The following is a 19064-nucleotide window of genomic DNA, read 5'->3' on the forward strand; positions in this document are numbered from 1 at the left end:
TCGGTCTGGCACACAGTTTTAATCTGACAGGAAGTTTCATATCAGCGCACACTCTGCTGCAGAGTGAAAATTTCATTCTGGCACATGGTAACATGCTCACAACTTACTGTCTACCTGAATGAATGGTCAACACCAAACTGTGGCCACGAATATAGCTGACGACGCAGTTGCAGAACACTTTGCTGGCCCCAATCTCTGCAATTTTCCACATCTGTCTCCACCCTGCCCCAGGATCCTAATTTCACCATCCTGCATCAACACCTTACTCCCCATGGTCTCCCCTTCCTCTATTCTGCCCCATCTCCCTTACCAATTCACTCCTCACGTCATCATCATTGTGCTCTTCATGAACTCACTAAAGTTGGTGGCTGTGAGTCACATTCTTAATCTCTCCTCCAGTATTGTGTATTCATCCAGCATACTGAGCAGGTGTTGTGGGGGCACTCTAGCTAGAAAAGGATCCAAGTATTTGTCTAAAAGCTAGCAACATTTTCAGTCTTGCCTATGCTCCTGTGGTTTCAGTGCCTCCTTTCCTAAATTAATGGTGTGGAAAACTGTGTATTCAATGTTTGATAGAATGCGTATTTTAATATGAATAATATTTCCTAGAGTATAGCACCAACACGATGTTTTTATCCTCAAAATTGAGTTATCCAGATAACTTGTAGAACGTGTGTCTCATAAAAGTGCCTTTAATTTCAGGAGATTCTCAGTTTCATAAGCTTACTGAAACTGACTTCCATTGGCAGCCTGAAATTTCATTAAAAAGTAAATACTCTGGTATATGATGCATTATGTCCATTTATTGACACTGTGAAATATTATACTTGCTTTTGCACAAAAGTTGCTTTCTTGATTATTGCTCAGAATAACATAAACTTTGAATGGAATTTTATCAAAAAAGGGGGAAACATTATGGAAACAAAATAAAAATTAACAAATTTTTCCTACTAGATGGCACTCTAAGTGTCATAACATAAATGAGTTTGGCTACAAATGACAAATGAATTGCAATGTGATGGCTATGGTGTGAGATGCACATTAAACCAACAATACTGTGCAATGTGCATGACTACCAAGTTCAGCATTTATCAGTTGTAGCACTTTTAGTTAGGTAACATGGCTAATTTTGTATGGGACCAATGCAGGATATTTTGTAGAATTTTATGCACCATGCCCACAGACATGTCTACAGGTCAGGCAATTCCCTGTGCATTGCATTTCTGCAGACCACTGCTCGACCCCTCCTGCAGCACTGTGGCCACATCTTCTGCTGACATCAGCTCAATTGTTTTCCTCCCTCTGTCACACTCCACTTAGATAGAACCTGTCTTCTCAAATTTTGTAATCATTCTCTTCAGACACTTGGCAGACATCACACCAATGTCTTTTTCATATCCTTGAATGTCCAGAACTTCTGCATAGCTACAGGTGCACAGTCATCGTTTTCATAAAAGAGGTCTAACTGCAGCATGCACAATCCTGCATTGAGTCAGTCATGCCGAGTGTATCAGACACAAACTGAGGAACATCCATGTACTCTGCATCTTTTATTTTGTATATTCTGCCATGTACAGTTCCATCTAGAGGTAAATTTTTCATTAAACTTTTTTTGCCATAATTTTTCGCCCTTCTTTGATAATATTCCATTAGAATTTGACACCATTCTGAGAAGTGGTTCTTTTTTAAAAGCATTTTTAAACTGAAACTTTAATTATAATCACTCCATACATACATCAGTAACTTTTGTTTCATGTTCCAGTTGTTTTAGAGTAATAAGAAAATTATACAATGTGCATGAATTCTGTAGAAACAAAGAACGTATATGAGAGCTCATTCATCTGTACTGACCTGTTAGTACAATATTCTGCTACATTTCAGACATTGTACAAGGCATGATAACAAGCAGAAGCTCATTTACACTAATCATGTCTATTATTTTTCAGTCTCGCATGTTACATGTAGTTAAATGCAGGATTTCTTTGTATGCTATGTCACAGGGTAAGTCTTTACATTGGGTAACATATTGTCCATTACTATTTTCAGGTCAGAAAATGGAACTTTTAGAATGCTTTTCTCTGAAGAAAAATGTAAGGAAACTGATAAGCATGGAAAGATCTGCAGATGATATTGAAAGTATCCATGGAATTCGAGCAATTAATGCTTATATGCTGCTGCTTTCACACAAATCAATGGCATTATTCTTCAATCCTTACATGAACCGCACCGACATGGCAGAGGTATTATTTCTCATGATTGTGAAGTGAATGTGGTTGAATCACACTCAACACAATAGTGGTAGAAGTAATTCAGGAACGTCAGTATTTGTGAAATGATGTAAAAATTATTTTCATAAACACTTAAATGGTAACACAGTTGCAAGAATTTGTCATACAGGAAGAATTAAGGTTTTCAGGGATGGCTCAAGTACTATCTCAAGAAATGATCTCATTGCACATGACACTTCCACTTCACTCTAAGTAGCATGTCAATAGGTTTATGGACACCATGCAGAGGAAGGTGTGTGAAGGGGAAGAGGGTGTATCAGGGTACAACATATTCTCTCTATCAAAAAGCTGAAAGTGCATTCTGAACTTATCATTAACACAAGTTAAATTACGTGCATCTCCTACTGCAAAGACTGCAGCTTCATGAACCAGATTCTGCAGGTACAGAATGTGATTGTCTCCACCTCCAGCACACAGTAAATAATCACTCAACTTTGGGAATTGACAGTGAGTTAAGAAAAGTATCACAATATGCATTTGGAGTGTATACCTGCATCTCATTCATCATGTTGGTGATGCACCACAGTAACCACTGATGGCAAAGGTGTAACCACCCCAGTTCATGTACCATATTGGATGGAATGTTGCTGTCAACTGAGCTCTGAAATAATACTTGGGTGTCTGATGACTAGCAGAGAAGGCAGAGATGGACCAACAATATGCACAAAAGTGCTCAGGCCTCCTGGTTTTGACTGAAATAGAATGTCTGAAACAGAGTCTTCAACAATTCTGTGACAACTGAGGTTGTAACTTTTCCAGACTTGTACCAAAGTTTTGAAGGCTATGGTGCTACTCCAAATGACTGAAAGGTGCACCAGACAGGAGAGGTAGCCACTACTGCAGTTGACTATACAGTGCCTTGAAATATGAATATTTGTGTCATACTTAAGTAAGTGTTTTCGTAGACAAAAATATTCAATTGGTTACAATCCACTTTCACACCCATAAAGCAGCAGCTATTACCAATGTTTTTCAATGGTTGGTTAAAATCCAAAGTGAGAAGTAGAGCAATCTCTAGTAGTATCAGTAGAAGTAATAGTTGTCATTGTTTTATTCAACTGTAGATAATGGTTTACAAATATACTGGACATTTCTTGGTATTTACATTTTAAGAACAGCAAAAAATATGTAATTCATATATACAGTAACATACATACTTACAGGTCTAGTTTGACAGGCAGTAGCCTTATGTTAGGAACCATCCTGGCATTTGCTTGAAGTAATTTAGGGAAACCACAAAAACAGTAAGTCAGGATGCACAGATGAAGACAGGAACATCCATCATTCTGAACATAAGGCTAGTCAGTTTGAAACAGTACTTCTTCATTTGATTAATGCCTAGCGCACAATACTGTTGTACAAAGAAGTTATTTGATAATACAGAAGGGCAGTGCTACACTGTTCATTCATTTCTCACAATATGAAAAATTTAATGATGTATCAAAAATAAATAGTAATTAACTCTTGAGTGGGTGTGACTGTCACTGAAGAATATAAACTGAGTCCACTGAGGTGAAAATGAAGTCTACGTATACAATCATTTGGACAAGAGAACTACCAGACAGCAGAAGAAAAACAGTCGCTATATGTTTCCACCATCTATAAGACTCATCAATAGAAGTAAGTGAAAACTTTCCACAGGAAACCTCAGTGCAGTGTCACTTATATACTTAAGTTGTACCCTTACACTTGTAAGAGGTTTTTTGTTGACTCAGTAATAGTTAGGAGAAATTATAATTTTATGCTTAGGCTTCCTATCAGCAGGTAATGATTTATTTATTGATTTTACTGTCCATATCTGGATTGTATGGTCAGAATTACTCAGGATATGCTTGTCTGGAATATCAATTTCTGATTCAGTGTTTTGCAGTTCGTGTGGAGGCTCCTTCAGTGTAACACATCATGGTTACTAGTGACAAATGCATACTTTTCTAGTAAGCTGGATAAGGAGGCAGTCATTTAATTTCTCAAGCAGAAGCTAGAAACTTTCTTCATTCTGTCAGTTAACATAAAGAACTAAGACTTAGATGAATAGTTGAACAAGTGCTGTCTAAATTAAATATCTAGTAAAATTGTTCAAAATTGCAGAACAAATATGCTATGAAAATTCTAAAAAACTAAAACTTTTTCTGCTGATTAAGGGTCTGAAGAGACAGAACAGCTAAGATCACCAGTTTCTTATTCACCTCCTCCCTTCCCCCACTCCCCCCCCCCCACCCAACTCTCCCAGGATAGAATTAATCGTATGTGCAAATATGCAAACATATTCTAAATGTCTGTGTAGCATGTACCTGAAGCAGGACATGGGTAGCAACCTGGTATTCACCTAATGGGATGTAAGAAACCACCTCTCCTCATTAATCCATGAAGCATATTTGATCCAGGTCACACTCATTTCTTCAAGTCCTGGAATTGGCATATTAATGCACTTGGCGAACTGCATAGATACAATTTTTGCCATGTAGGTACCATGCAAAGTGCAGAACCAAATATATGAAACTTTTAATAGAATAATGGTTTGCTAACGGAAGCATAGTGAAAAAGTTTTACACATTTACTGCTCTTTAGCTTGCACAGAATTCAGGAACCTACATTTTATATGAGTAAAAATTGATATCAACTGCGTAGCACTTATCTTTGAAGTTCTGTCACGCCATACCAGTAACAGGCCACATGCCCATTCTCAGCAGCATACTGTAACTATTGATATGTGATATAAACTTTCGTTAAGACATGTACTACAAATGACTGTGTATAAGTATGTGACAGTACATGCATCATGTTGTTAAAACCAAACAATGAGCAACTACATAGATGTCCACCAGATAGAAGGGGCTTATTCTATGGAAATTCAGTCTATTAAACAAACTACAGTGTCTACAGATTACAATAAAAATATGACATTTACATTGTTAAATTTTGGGGGTGAAGTATTATTTGGATAATTACTCGGTAAATTAAGATGGTGAAAAAATGATGCAGGAAATCACAATGATATCTTTTAGTATGTAAGAATCCAAGCTACACATCCCTAAGTGCAGTTGATAAAAACACACATCAAACATATTAAACAATGAAATAATTGACATAATTCAATACATCTGTATAAAAAATTGATCATGTAACCACTTGTGCATAATACACCAAGCTGACAAACATAAAAGTTTAATTCCATTAGTCACTCACTGTATACATTTATTGATTTCTACAAATTAACAACAGTATGCAGCACCTGCTATTTGGTCATTCAGATGGTCCTATCGTTTAACATGGCCTAACAGAATATATCTAAAAACAGAAAAAAAATCATGTACTGCTGCAAATTCCTTTTGATCTCATGAAAAACTGCAATGAAAAATGAAATGAAGTGAAAATCACTTTCTACAAATAAACTAAATCTTGAGATCTATGCAAGGACTATTTGGAAGATTCGGTGAAAGAACAATATGCAATTATGATTATGCTCATGCTCTAACAGGCATCTGAAAAATTTAGGGAGACTTCATCAAAACATGCTGAAAGGAGGGAAGGAATGAATGAATAATGGAATATTACAATTTAACACCATCTCACTGTTAAGGTCATTAGAGTAGTAATGTAGGCATACCAGGAACCCATCATGGCATGTTCAAGAAACTGTACTTGCATTACCCTAAGTATTATACATAAACCATGAAATACTGAACTTGAGATAGCTGGACAAAGATTTTTAAATTTATCCATTCTGCACTTGAGTCTAGTGCCTTAATAAAGAGTCCAATTTGTTTAGTTCCATAAGCTAGAAGAAAACAGGACATTATTCACTATCTCAGTTACTACAGATCATGTCATAATCAGTAATGACATAATGAGAACCAGTTCCCATTCATAGTTACATTGTAACTGCACAAATTAGTATTCATAAAGGAAGGAAGGAAGGAAGGAAGGAAGCTAGAGTTTTACATGTTAAAATTACACTGATCAGCAAGAACATTATGACCACTGTCCTGCTATTTATATAAACCCATCCAGGTGACAGCAGCATCACCTGGTGAGGAATGACTGCAAGTCACACACATGCATGTAGTATCAGCGTGCCTGCTGGCCATGTGTAGAAAGGGGATGGTGCGTGATCTATCTGAGTTTGATCATGGTAGACTGTGATGGCCCAGAGGCTTGCCACGAGCATTTTGGAAACTGCATGACTTGTTGGGTATTCGAGGAGTGCTGTGGTGAGTGTCTACAAGACATGGCGAAACCAAGGTGAAAACATGTCCAGATGTCATGGGGTTGGGTGGCCACCCCTCATTACAAATGATGGACATTGTAGGCTGGCCAGACTTGTATAAGAGGACAGGTAGTGAACTATGGCCGAACTTACATCAGACTTTATTGCCGGGCAGAGTACAAGTGGGTCTAAACACAGAATGTAATGAATATTCCTAATGATGGATTTCTGCAGCCAATGACCCATGCATATGCCAATGTTAACACCACGAAATTGGCAGCTATGACTAAAATGGGCATGCGACCATCGGCACTGGATGTTGGTGCAGTGGCAGAGCATTGCACGAGTGGCACAGCATTGCACGCTCTGATGAATCCCGATACCTTCTTCATCGTGAGGGTGTGAATCTGTCATCTTCCAGGGGAGCAGCTTCTTGACACCTGTACTGCAGGATAGAGACAAGCTGACAGCAGCTCCATTATGCTCTGGAGAACACTGATGTGGGCATCCTTGCGTTCAGTGGAACTCGTGCAAAGCACCACGATGGCCAGAGAGTGTCAAACACTGGTTGCAGATCACATACACCCCTTTACAATGATCATGTTTCCTAACTGCAGTGGAATTTTTCAACAAGTTAATGCACCATGTCACAAGGTCAGGAGTGTGATGGAGAGGCTTGAAGAACACAGTGGCAAGTTCCAGTTGATGTCCTGTCCACCCAGCTTGCCAGATCTGAACCTGATTGAACACATCTGGGAAGTGATTGAATGTGGCATCAGAGCTCGTTGCCTCCTCCCTGGAATTTATGGGAATTAGGTTATTTGTGTGTGCAGATTTGGTGCCAACTCCCTCCAGCGACCTGCTGAGGCCTCATTTCTTCCGTGCCATGATGTGTCACTTCTGTTATCTGTGCCAAAGGTGGACATACTGGCTGTTAGGCAGGTGATCATAATGTCCTGACTGATTAGTGTATAATTCAGCCCCCCAGCACAGATGTCAGCAACACCAACACTGATGAGACTGGGAGGCAAAGGAGAGAAAGTAGGATGTAACAATGTTTCAGTAGGAGTGGTTTTTCCTTACAATTCAAAACCTCTCACAAGAACTGGACAGTCTGCATAGGATTGCAGAATATGCTATTTAATCATGCCAAATGATAATACATACCATTACTGAAAAGCAGATTACGACTATGTGCAATGACGTAGAATCATTAAATGCATACATCTTCTAAGACTTATTTCTGAACATACTTAAACATTTATTTCATGCTAACAATACATTTTATAAATTAGACATATCTCCAATGATATTGTTATTTATTAGGTTTGTTTTCATGCAGCAAGTGGGAGAGATATGGACAACTTTAGCTCGTGGAGCCAGCTTATACACTGAGCCTTTTGTAATGTTGAGTGGACTTCTTACATCCTACTCATTTACAAAGGAATTTAACAGAAACAAAAAACTTGATCTTCAGAAAGAATATGCATCGAGATTGTTCAGGTTTGTCTATTAATTTAATATTCTAGTGTGCAATAGGATATCTTATTTCACCAAAATGGTAAAACTGTATAATAGTTGTATTTATAAAGATACACAAAATTCTTTCACACATAATTTAACTGTATGAGTTAAGGGATGAGGATGTTACTAATTTCTCTATTCAACTTCGTGTAGTGCATATTCCTAAAGCTGTAGGATTAATAAACAGCTTGAAAGTTGCAACGATTTGAAAGACTGCAAGCAGTTGTTTGGTACTCTCCAGGTTGTCAATAAAACATTTCTCTCATTGATAATGAAAAAGCACTCAAAAGAGGAAACACAGTAAAAATATTCCAAGTATTTTAGTAAACTTTTAGTAAACATATTTCAAAGTATGTATGATACATTAGTAGGTATTTCAGAATTTCATATGGCAGCACAAAAGCTGAGATATATACATGTGTCCACTGTTATCCACTCTTTTTCATATATGTGTATCTCCAATGTTATTGATGAATGACATACAACAATACATGTTTGTTTCTGTGGTGCTGGTCATCTTCAGTCCAAAAACTGATTTTATGAAGATTTCCATACTAGTATATCTTGTGTAAATTTTCTCACATCAATATAACTATTGCAATCTGCTTCTATTTGCATCTGTGCAACAATACACCACTGGACCAACCAAAGAGATTCTGTAATGACAAGTGACAACTTTCAAAGACTATTAATTACTAAACAATGGTGAAAACTGATATTTTCATACTGTCTTACAATGTTTTATACATATATGAAGCAGACACTATACCAGTAAGTTCTTTCATCATTTGTAACTTCGCAAATGGTAATCCTTCGGCAGAATGTCTGCTGCCTGTCTGCTGATTGGTGGGTAATTTACTCTAATCTTCCTCTATAGGGTGTCCAAAAAGTCTTTCCCTGATTACATAAATTGATAACTGAGGCTAGAAGTAAGATACAAATATGAAACTGGTGTCAAATTTTTTTACAAACTATCAAAGTTTTTTTCACTCAACGGTAAACTTCCACATGAGCACCCTTGGTAGCACGTAGCACATCTAGGCGATATTCAATTTCCGTCCACACATTAGCCAACATCACTGGAGGGATCAATTCAACGACTGTGTTTATCTGTTGCCGCAGGGTTTCAAGATCTGGTACACGTGCTCGGTAGACCTCGTCCTTGACATAACCCCATAAAAAGAAGTCTAATGGGGTTATGTCAGGAGAGCATGGAGGCCAAACCGTTGGCCCATCATGACCAATCCATCACCCAGGAAAGGTCATATCGAGATATGCACGGACGTCCAAACCCCAATGAGGCGGTGCACCGTCTCGCTGAAACAATACATCGGGGTGATACTGCAGCAGCTGAGGAACAGCATACAGTTGCAACATGTCCAGATACACTGCAGATGTGATGGTAGCCTCAGCGAAGAAGAATGGCCCGATAATTCGATCGTGCAATAGCGCGCACCAAACATTCACCTTTGGACTGCCTCTGGTGCACTCCATGACCTCGTCGGGGGGTTGTGAACCCCAAATGCGCACATTATGGTGATTCACTACTCCACTGACAAAAAAAGTCCCTTCGTCGGAAAAGGCAATTCATCTGAGATAACCATCATCGTCCTCAATACGTGATAGCATTTTGACCGCAAAGTCATATCGACGTGTAATGTCATTGGGCAACGAGGCCTGAACAATTTGTGCTTTGTATGCATGAAACAATAAACGTTTGTGTAAAATGTGATGGAGAGAGCTTTTTGGCACCTGTAATTCACGTGAGGCCCTGTGCACCGATTTCTTCGGACTTTGCAGAAAAGACTGCCTTACAGCTTCCACCGTGTCTGCTGAGTTTCTTGGTCGACCAGACCTCGGAAGGTCAGCAACCGATCCTGTGTTCATGAACTTCTCATACCAGGCTTTAATGCTCTTGACATCAGGTGGATTCCTTCCAAATGTTGTCTGGAAGTGTCTCTGCATTGTGGTTGGTGATCGTGTCTCATGGTACCACAGGACACACTGTGCCTTCTCCTGATTGGTTAACATGGCTTCTTGGGCACTGAAACTCATCCACTACTTATGTACTGTGAACCTAAAACAGAAAAAAAACTTTGATATTTGTAAACAATTCGACACAAGTTTCATATTTGTATCTTACTTCTAGCCTGAGTTATCAATTTATGTAATCAGGGAAAGTCTTTTCGGACACCCTGTATAATGATTTGGTGACTGTAATGACAACTTTCCTATGTGCTTTGTTCATTCATAAATCTTTATCCTTTAATAAATTAGACAGCATTTCCAGTATTTATTTGCAAAATAGGAACTGAGGACTCATCAACAGCTGCAATTCCTTTATGATGTCTATCTAATGAGATAAGTGATTTGCAAACTTTACTTGCAGCTAAATATTCTGCCTCCATTGAAGAAAGAGCAATACGCTGCTGTAATTTACTTTCACACATAGCTGGACCTCCATAGAATTTGAGTAGAATGCCAGTTGTTTATCATCTTGTGGCTCTGTCTCCACTATGATGACCACCACTATAAGCTTCAGTATTATAGTTCTAATTCTTCTCAAATTTAATGCCACCCATAATTGTTGTTTTAAAGTACTTGAGTATTCATTTGAGCTGTGCAAAATGCACCTGTATTCTTGATGCAACATTAACAGTATATGATAAATCTGGTCTTGTTCCTTGTGTTAAATACATCAGACATCCAAGCATTTCTCCATAGAGTTCAGTAGTATTAAAAGGTGGTGACTCATATGGTATCCATCCATATTCTGTTGCTAAATATAATGGTTTTGTGTCCATCGTACCATATTACTTTCAAATTCTGTTCACTTATGAGAACTGATTTATTTCATTGCAGTTGTCCGATTTATTAATTTGTAAGTAACTTTTTCTAAAGTGATCTGAAAACATTTGCCCAACTGTTCAATAAATTTAGTTGTTATATCAATAGTGCCCATACAGGCCAGGATCTAGATGGGAATGGAGAAGGGATGGGGGGGGAGGGGGGGGCAAACTGGGGTATCTGCCATGGGTGGTAATTTCAGGGGACACTAAATTCATATTCTTTAAGAAAAAAACCTTGTTTCACAAAGTGCCTATCATTCAGTGCATGTTGCTCTATCAATTATTCATATGATTTTGACATGCATCCCAGTTGGTTTTTGAACATTTTTGAACACATTCTAAGTTGATTTCTGAACAAATCATAAATTGATTTTTGGATGCGTGCATAGTGTACATGATGTCTCTGCCAGGGAATCCCCATTGCCTCTAGAAATAAAAAAACTTTCCCGCAAACAAAAGTGGATGGGTTTAAATGAGCTAAGCCAAATAATCCTGAACGGGTGAATGCCAATTGCTGTTTGCTTATGTGGTTGATTGGGTGAGCGAACGATTAGCCTTGTTATAATTATTAGCAGAATTCATAGATTCAAATTACAAGAGTGGAAACAAATGACTAACAGGAATAATGTGTAAGAAAGAGTACATATTATCTTCTTGGTGTATCAAAGAAAACAAAATTTTGACAGAAAATTTTTGCCAGATCGCTACAGTCTCCGGTTCTATTCTAGGAAAGGTGCGGAAAATGCATCATATGAACACGTAATAATGCTAACTGGAGAATAAACATAAGATAACTGAATCTGTGATCCTTGCAGGGTTAGTGAAGTTAACTGGAGAATAAGTTTTGACAATGGCAGGAATAGTTACAGAATTAGTGATGACAAGATTGTTTGTTAGAATGAGGGAGAAGAAATGGGACATCACACAAATTATATTGAAGAATATTATGATTCCAAATTTATATAAAAATTTGGTACTACTTCTTTTTGATCTCATCCTTGAGAAACTTGAGCTTATGAATAAATGTGAAACTATTTCCTAACATAAAACTTCTTGCTTGTAGTAGGCCCAATAGGCATTTGATACAGGTATTTTGTGAATTATGTTCTTTCGTGTTATTTACGTAAATGAGATACATAAAAATGACCATTTGTGCCAAAACTGTCACTTATTTGAATCATGTTATAATTGCTGCAATATTAGAAAGGCCAATTTCATTTTTTCTAGTAGATAGTGACAAAATAGACATAATCAAATCGATAAACCACACCAGTCTTACGTACTATTAGTATTGTCAGCTTTTTGATTTTTTGTGCAGCATAATATTTGATGAACTTTTAGGTAAATAGGTTGTTTCATAGAAAGGAAAGCTCTGTGTAAGGCTATAGCAAGATCAGAGAGAGAAAAATGCTGGGGCCTAAGGATTGAAGAAATGTGTACTGTCTTGCTTGTCTCTTATCTTTACTGGTTTTAAGTTTCCTATATTTAATTTTCTCACACAAAACAGAAAGTTATTAGCTAATAGGCAATAAAGAGTGCAAATCCTCTGAGGAGTTCTTATTCTTCTGGCCACAAATAATCCCACCAAGTATTAATTGTGAGGGGTACCCTGGCAGACTGGGACCAGCAGAGACGCCACAGGACATTTTAATTTGCACTTTCCTGAATATAGGTCTGATAGCTTCCATTACAAAACATACATGTTTGAACTACACTGAGTGAAATACAGTAACATGAGATAGAATAATGCAGTGTGAAGAGGTGTAGCACTGCACTTTGACACACTTAAGATTGAATAACATGCCTTACATTTCCTTGGATATATATGTTTCATATATCAAACTCTTCAGAAATGTATGTGCTACAAAATGAACAAATTTTTGAAAAATCTTTTTTTTATTTTTGGCATCCTATCTCAAATGCTCTAGTTGGTGGCAGGGGGAAGGGGGGGGGGGTGCCACTACCAAGTTTTTGCCCCAGTTCAGAAAAATGTCACAGATCCAGGGCTGAGCCCATAGCCAATCCAATGTCAACATAAAACATTTCCACCATAGAACATACACAGACCTGAACAGTTCTTCTGTAAACTGCAGTCACTAAGAAATTTAACAAGACATTCTTACCAACAATTTGAGGTTTGCTTTAAGCCATACAACCTCTTCAGCAATTTATAAACACATCCTGTATCACCATCAAAGTCCTCTGGTGGATACATGTAAATATCCTTCTCTCATTATATCAAATTATATTTTATACATACCATGTTGAATTGAAACACTCAGCATGGCTCACATTGTCTCTGTTCTTGCTTCAGGGCCAAATGTGTGAACATAATCTTTTTGCCAGCAATCGAGTGTTATATTGAAGTGCTTCAGTATTTGAATTTAATTTTGTAGAAAAAAACCATGACTTTCAATGAACTTTTTTGTTTTAGTTTTTTAAAGTATTCTGCATGTTTTATTTTTCTTCAGAAAATTTATTTCTTCCTCCATTGCTTGCTTTCATTCTTCAGAATTTTCTGACTGACTACTATTTTATAATTCCTTGTTGTCTCCCAGAGAAGCACCATTCTTGGTTGACGGGCTGAATCTTCACAGTAGCATGATGATTTCTTCAAATTTCACTGTTTATGTACATTTTGGCTCCATTTGTCTTCATTTCATCTTCCCAAGTTGCTTCCTCACTGTCATACAAATGGTCGCTAACTCATTCATTACTTAAAACTACATCTTGCTTCATAGAATCCCATTAACTAACCTCTTCAAAATCAACATTTTCATGTTCAGTTTCTGTAATATCTTTTCTTCTGTACCTCACATATCAACAACCCTTTTAGTCCCTTGAGTAAGTGGTTTCTGTAATTGTATGCAGTTGAATTTCACCTCGATTCATACATACACTTTTTTTTTCCTTTTTTCCAAATAATAAACACTATACCCCCAATCATCATAGTCAGTCACATTTACTTTTTTTGAAGATTTAGCATCAAACTTCTTCCATTTTTGCATGAAATCCTGGCATAGCATTCAATTCCAAATATCACCAAATCATCAAAACAACCTTCCGCCTTCAAAATATCTCTTTTGGAGTTATCTTCAATTTTTGTGGGTCCAGTTTGATTCAAATTGTTCATTGGAGCCAAAATTGCCTCACTCCACAATACTTCTGATAGGTATTAAGCATAACAGAGTGAAAAATATTAGGATGCTATTATTCCATTCAGCAACTCCATTCTGCTTAGGAGTATATTGTGCAATAATTGGAAGTTTCAGTCCAGTTGAATCAGCAAACGTGTGCACATCTTTATTATTGAATTCCTAGCCACCATTTGAATGTAATTCTATCACAGTAACTTCAGCTTGAGTCTTTATCATTTTAAAAAACAGTCATAACTCTTTTCATTTCATAAGGATACATTAAACAGAAACTGGAAAAATCATCTTTAAAGACAGCAAAGTATCAGTGACCCTGAAAATGATTTTCTTACACTGGTCTGCAAACATCTGCATAAACTAATTCTCCATGTTTAGTGGGTTTCTGCACACTTTCACCAAATCACTAGCATATAATGTTTACCATAGATGCACCCTTCAAAAAAGCTGCTATCGATTGTTGTCCCTACTCTGCAGTCCTTCAAAAACTTGTGCACAGAGCATTTATTTAGGTGACTCATTTCCCCACACCATTTCTGTTAAGTAACATCTGTTTCACAACAACACAAGACTCTTCTTTATCAACCAGTATTGTTTTTGAGAAACGAAACTAAATGTTTTTGAACTGTTACTCTGTCCATTTCTGCCCACCAAATATATGTACATCAGTTTGACCCATACCAGACACTTTAATTTGTACACCGTTTTTGTCACTATCCATCTTCTTTGGAACTTCAGATGGTTAGTGTGCCAACCAGGTTGATTTTTTATGTGTTATGTCACACCACTATCAACATATCACTCATAGCAATCCAGCTTGTTTATATCTACAGAAATATTGTTGTCTCTCACTGTTAAAACATTCTTCTCAATTTTTAATTATCAGTGTGCCTACAATTTTTGAATGTCCCATTGACATTACATTAGTTGACAACACAGCACAGTCTTTTCCTTAGTCTACATTAAAATTCTCATTTCATCAATGGCAATTTTTTTTACATCTAAAGCAAACCAAACCTGTGTTACATTGTTTTGGTAAGTGATTTACTTTGCCACATGAAAATCATTTTCTCTCTTCATTTGTTTTATAATGAGATGTTTTTAGTATATCTGCTTCAGATGTAGTTTGTTAACATTCATCTTTGACATCACAGCTGTAACATCACTTTCATCATCATGATCTGTTATGCTGAACTCATAATTAAACACTGTTTTTATAATGTATTCCATGTTTTCTCTTCAGCATATAAATATGAACTCTCTGGGCAAAGTTTGCCAAAATCGGCACAAAGGTCACCGTCGACTGTCGTTGATCAGATTGTCTAACAAAAACTGTAGAGTACGTATTTCATCAAATTTTGTTAGATGGCCTTGTATACCAACAAATGCTTTCCAGACTATGTTTTGAAATTTGCATCTAAGCAGATCGCTGTTTTTTTGGCTGAGTGAACATCATAAACCTTATGCAACTTATCCCAAAATTTATTTGGTGGCCTTGCTTTCCCCAGTATATAGTAAAGGCTTGGTGTCAGGCAACAGAATTAGGCACTTCCTTGCCTTTGCAATGGTTTTGGTCCATGTAGCAAGACTGGTTTTGTAGTTTTGAGCACTTTCATCTGGTTTAATCATTTTACCTTTAGTGACATCCAAGATTTCATCATACTCTAAAACAGTTCTCATTATATTTCTATAGTTCCCTAATTTTCTTGATGAGTGAGTTTTTCAATTTGCTGTCCTGTCTTTTGCACTTCTATTATGTCAAGTTATCATCAAAGTCTACTACAACTGCCACATTATATGAAACGTTTACCAACCATCTGCTAACATGTTCATAAAACACCATAAAACCTCAAAAGTATAACAATGTTTGAAGAACACATCAAACATATAAAGCACAACAACACAATGAACCAGCTGAAGCATTTCTATAATCACAAATGATGAACTTCAGTATACATTACCTCAGGATATGTCCTATCCACATAATCTTTCTTACAGATGCTTGCACAATAAAGATATTTTCTCAACAATTTCATGTCAGTACCCCTTCATTAGTTATCAAATCTATCACTTTAATTTTCAGCATTCTTGTGTAGAACCACATTTTGAAAGCTTCTGTCCTTTTCTTGTCAGAACTGTTTACTGTCCATGTTCCATTTCCAAATAGGGCTCCACCCTATACAAATACTTCCTAAAGCTTAAATTTACATCAGATGTTAACAAATTTATAACAAATTTGATTCTTTTTCAGAAAAGGTTTACTTGCTATTGCAAGTCTACTTATCGTCTTTCTGTTTAACCTCAGCAGCTAATTTCTGCTCAAATAGCAAAACTTACAGTGTCTCAGTTCCTAACCCAATTCATGCAATAGCACCTAGTTTGATTCAATAACACACAATTATTCTTGTTTTACTTTTGTTGATTTTTCATCTAATAACATCTTTTCAATAAATTATGCATTCAATTTAGCCGATTTCCATCTCTGACAGAATTACAATGTCAGTGCCAAACCATAAAATGTTTATTCCTTTTACATGAATTTTAATTCTTTTTTCAAATTTCTCCTTGATTTTCTTTGCTACATTCTCTGCATACAGCTTGAATAACACAGCAGATAGATTATAATTCTGGCTCATTCCCTTATTAACTACTGCATTCCTTTCATGTCCTTCTTCTACTCTTACATCTATAGTCTGGTTTCTGTACAAGTTGGTAAGTTGTTGATAAGCTTTCAATTCCTGTATTTTATTCCTAAAACTTCATAATTACGTCGATTGAGGTCCTGCCACCTTGGCCAAGGGCCAAGAAAAGAAGGCCACCTGCAAAAGCTGTAAGTTCAAGTTCATCCTCCTTTAGTCTACTATTCAAGATCTGTTATGGGGTCAGTATTGCTTTGCATGCTCCTACATTTCTACAGATCCTAAACTGATCTTCCTCAGGTCACCTTCTATCATTAGTTTCATTCTTATGTGAACAACCTGTGTTAGTAGTTCACAACCATGTCATTAAACTAATGGTTTTGGGAATATTCACACCTGTCTTCTTTGCTACTGCTGTTATTACAGTCTTCTTAAATTCAGGTGTTATTTTGCCTTTCTCATGTGTTCTACATACCAGGTGAAACAGATCTGAAATCTTTACTTGCTACTGCAAGTCTGTGTATCCTCTTTACTTCTACCATCAGCAGTTTATTTCTGCTCAAGTAACAAAACTTGTCTACTACTTTCAGTGTCTCACTTCCTAATCCAATTCATGCAACATCAAGTGGTTTGAGTCAACTACACTCCAATGTCCTGTTTTTTAAGGACCTTAACAGTTCTGAGGGAATATCATCTACTCCAAGTGCCTTGTTTCAGCTTAGATCTTTCAGTATTTTGTTAAATTATTCGTACAGTGTTACACTCCCTATTTCATCCACTTCATCTTCCCTTTTAATAACATTATCTTCAAGTTTCTTTCCTTTATATGAATCTTTTATATATGCATTTCACCTATCATTGATCTCTTCTTTGCATGATTCTTGCTTACCATATAAGCTTTTGAAGTTCATACAACTGCTTCTCTTTTCTTCATAGGTCTGTTTAATTTTCCTGTATGTAGCATCCATCCTTCCTATATCCATACATGCTTCTGCAGCTTTACAATTCTCCTATGGTTATCCATACCTTACCCTTTTGCAGTTTCTTTCAATCTCATTTAAAACATCTATATTCCATTTTGCTTGTTTGTTTTAAATGGAATCAGAGGGTGATCTCCAAAAAGGGACATATGTTGAAGTAGCACATAAATACAATTTGAACATCTCTAAAAACAAAGACCAAAGTAATGACTTTCAGAAAACTGAGCTAGTCTGGGCTAAGACTGCTACTGACAACAAAACAATAGGTCAGGTCAACACATTGTTATATCTGTATTACAAAATTATCTTTACATCACACTATTATATCACTTTAAAGTTGCAAAAATTCCAGTTAATGTATAGCACAGTCTAGAAGAAGGTTCAGAATAGTAGATGGGTATAGTTCCAAAATGCTTCAAAGTGCCTGCAGTGCCAACATTAGTATATGGAAGTGAATATTGGACACTAACAAACCAACAAACCAGAAAAGTAGATTTGAGAGAAGGCTTGTCAGCAGCATGGCATAAGAAAAAATTGTGGAGACATAAAAAAAAAACTGAAGATATTTAACCTTAATTGAAGCAGGAAAAATAAAAAGATTACATAATACGCAAGGATGGAGCCAGGATTCAAAAGATGTTGCTAAATACAAGCTTAAACATGGAACAACGAATGGTGACTGGTCCAGAAGGAGATGGTCAGACCAAGAATTTTGAGGGCAGAATAAAGCAGAAATGGTTTATTCATTAGTGATGACAATGATGATGATAATGATGAATCCAGAATAGTTTTGGAGACTACCAACAAACTCTATATGTTTCTCAACAATCTTGTTGTTGTTGTTGTTGTTGTTGTTGTTGTGGTATTCAGTCTGAAGACTGATTTGATGCAACTTTTGTTTTGGTTGGCAGGAGAGCCAACACCGTGTTACTAGCGGAGGCCGAAAGGCACGCGTTTTAGCTCATGCGGGCTGGCGTGAGGTCTGGAACAGGGCAAGGAAATTAGAATTTAGAAAAAAGGACGTAGCTGGTGGAATACTTAACTTTAATCCATTAATGGTGAACGTCCGTCTGGATGGTACATGATTCACAATATCAATAGTAACTGATAATGGCGCCTTGCTAGGTCGTAGCAAATGATGTAGCTGATGGCTATGCTAAACTATCGTCTCAGCAAATGAGAGCGTATTTTGTCAGTGATCCATCGCTAGCAAAGTCGGTTGTACAACTGGGTCAAGTGCTAGGAAGTCTCTCTAGACCTGCCGTGTGGCGGCGCTCAGTCTGCAATCACTGATAGTGGCAACATCCGGGTCCGACGTATACTGACGGACCACGGCCGATTTAAAGGCTACCACCTAGCAAGTGTGGTATGTGGCGGTGACACCACATTCCTCCCCCGCAAATCGGCGTACGGTTGTGGCATAAG

General features: G+C 37.1%; 1 protein-coding gene across 1 annotated transcript in view; it reads left to right on the plus strand.

The window, feature by feature from the left end:
• LOC126249175 (nose resistant to fluoxetine protein 6-like) overlaps positions 1-19064 on the plus strand; it is a 422987-nt gene that overhangs the window by 367395 nt on the left and 36528 nt on the right. Inside the window, exons 8-9 of the mRNA XM_049950831.1 lie at positions 2047-2240; positions 7838-7998. Coding sequence (XP_049806788.1) covers positions 2047-2240; positions 7838-7998 — 355 coding nt within the window. The remainder of the gene's footprint in view (positions 1-2046; positions 2241-7837; positions 7999-19064) is intronic.

The sequence above is a fragment of the Schistocerca nitens genome, chromosome 3, assembly GCF_023898315.1.
Source record: "Schistocerca nitens isolate TAMUIC-IGC-003100 chromosome 3, iqSchNite1.1, whole genome shotgun sequence".
NCBI classification, from domain to species: Eukaryota; Metazoa; Arthropoda; class Insecta; order Orthoptera; family Acrididae; genus Schistocerca; species Schistocerca nitens.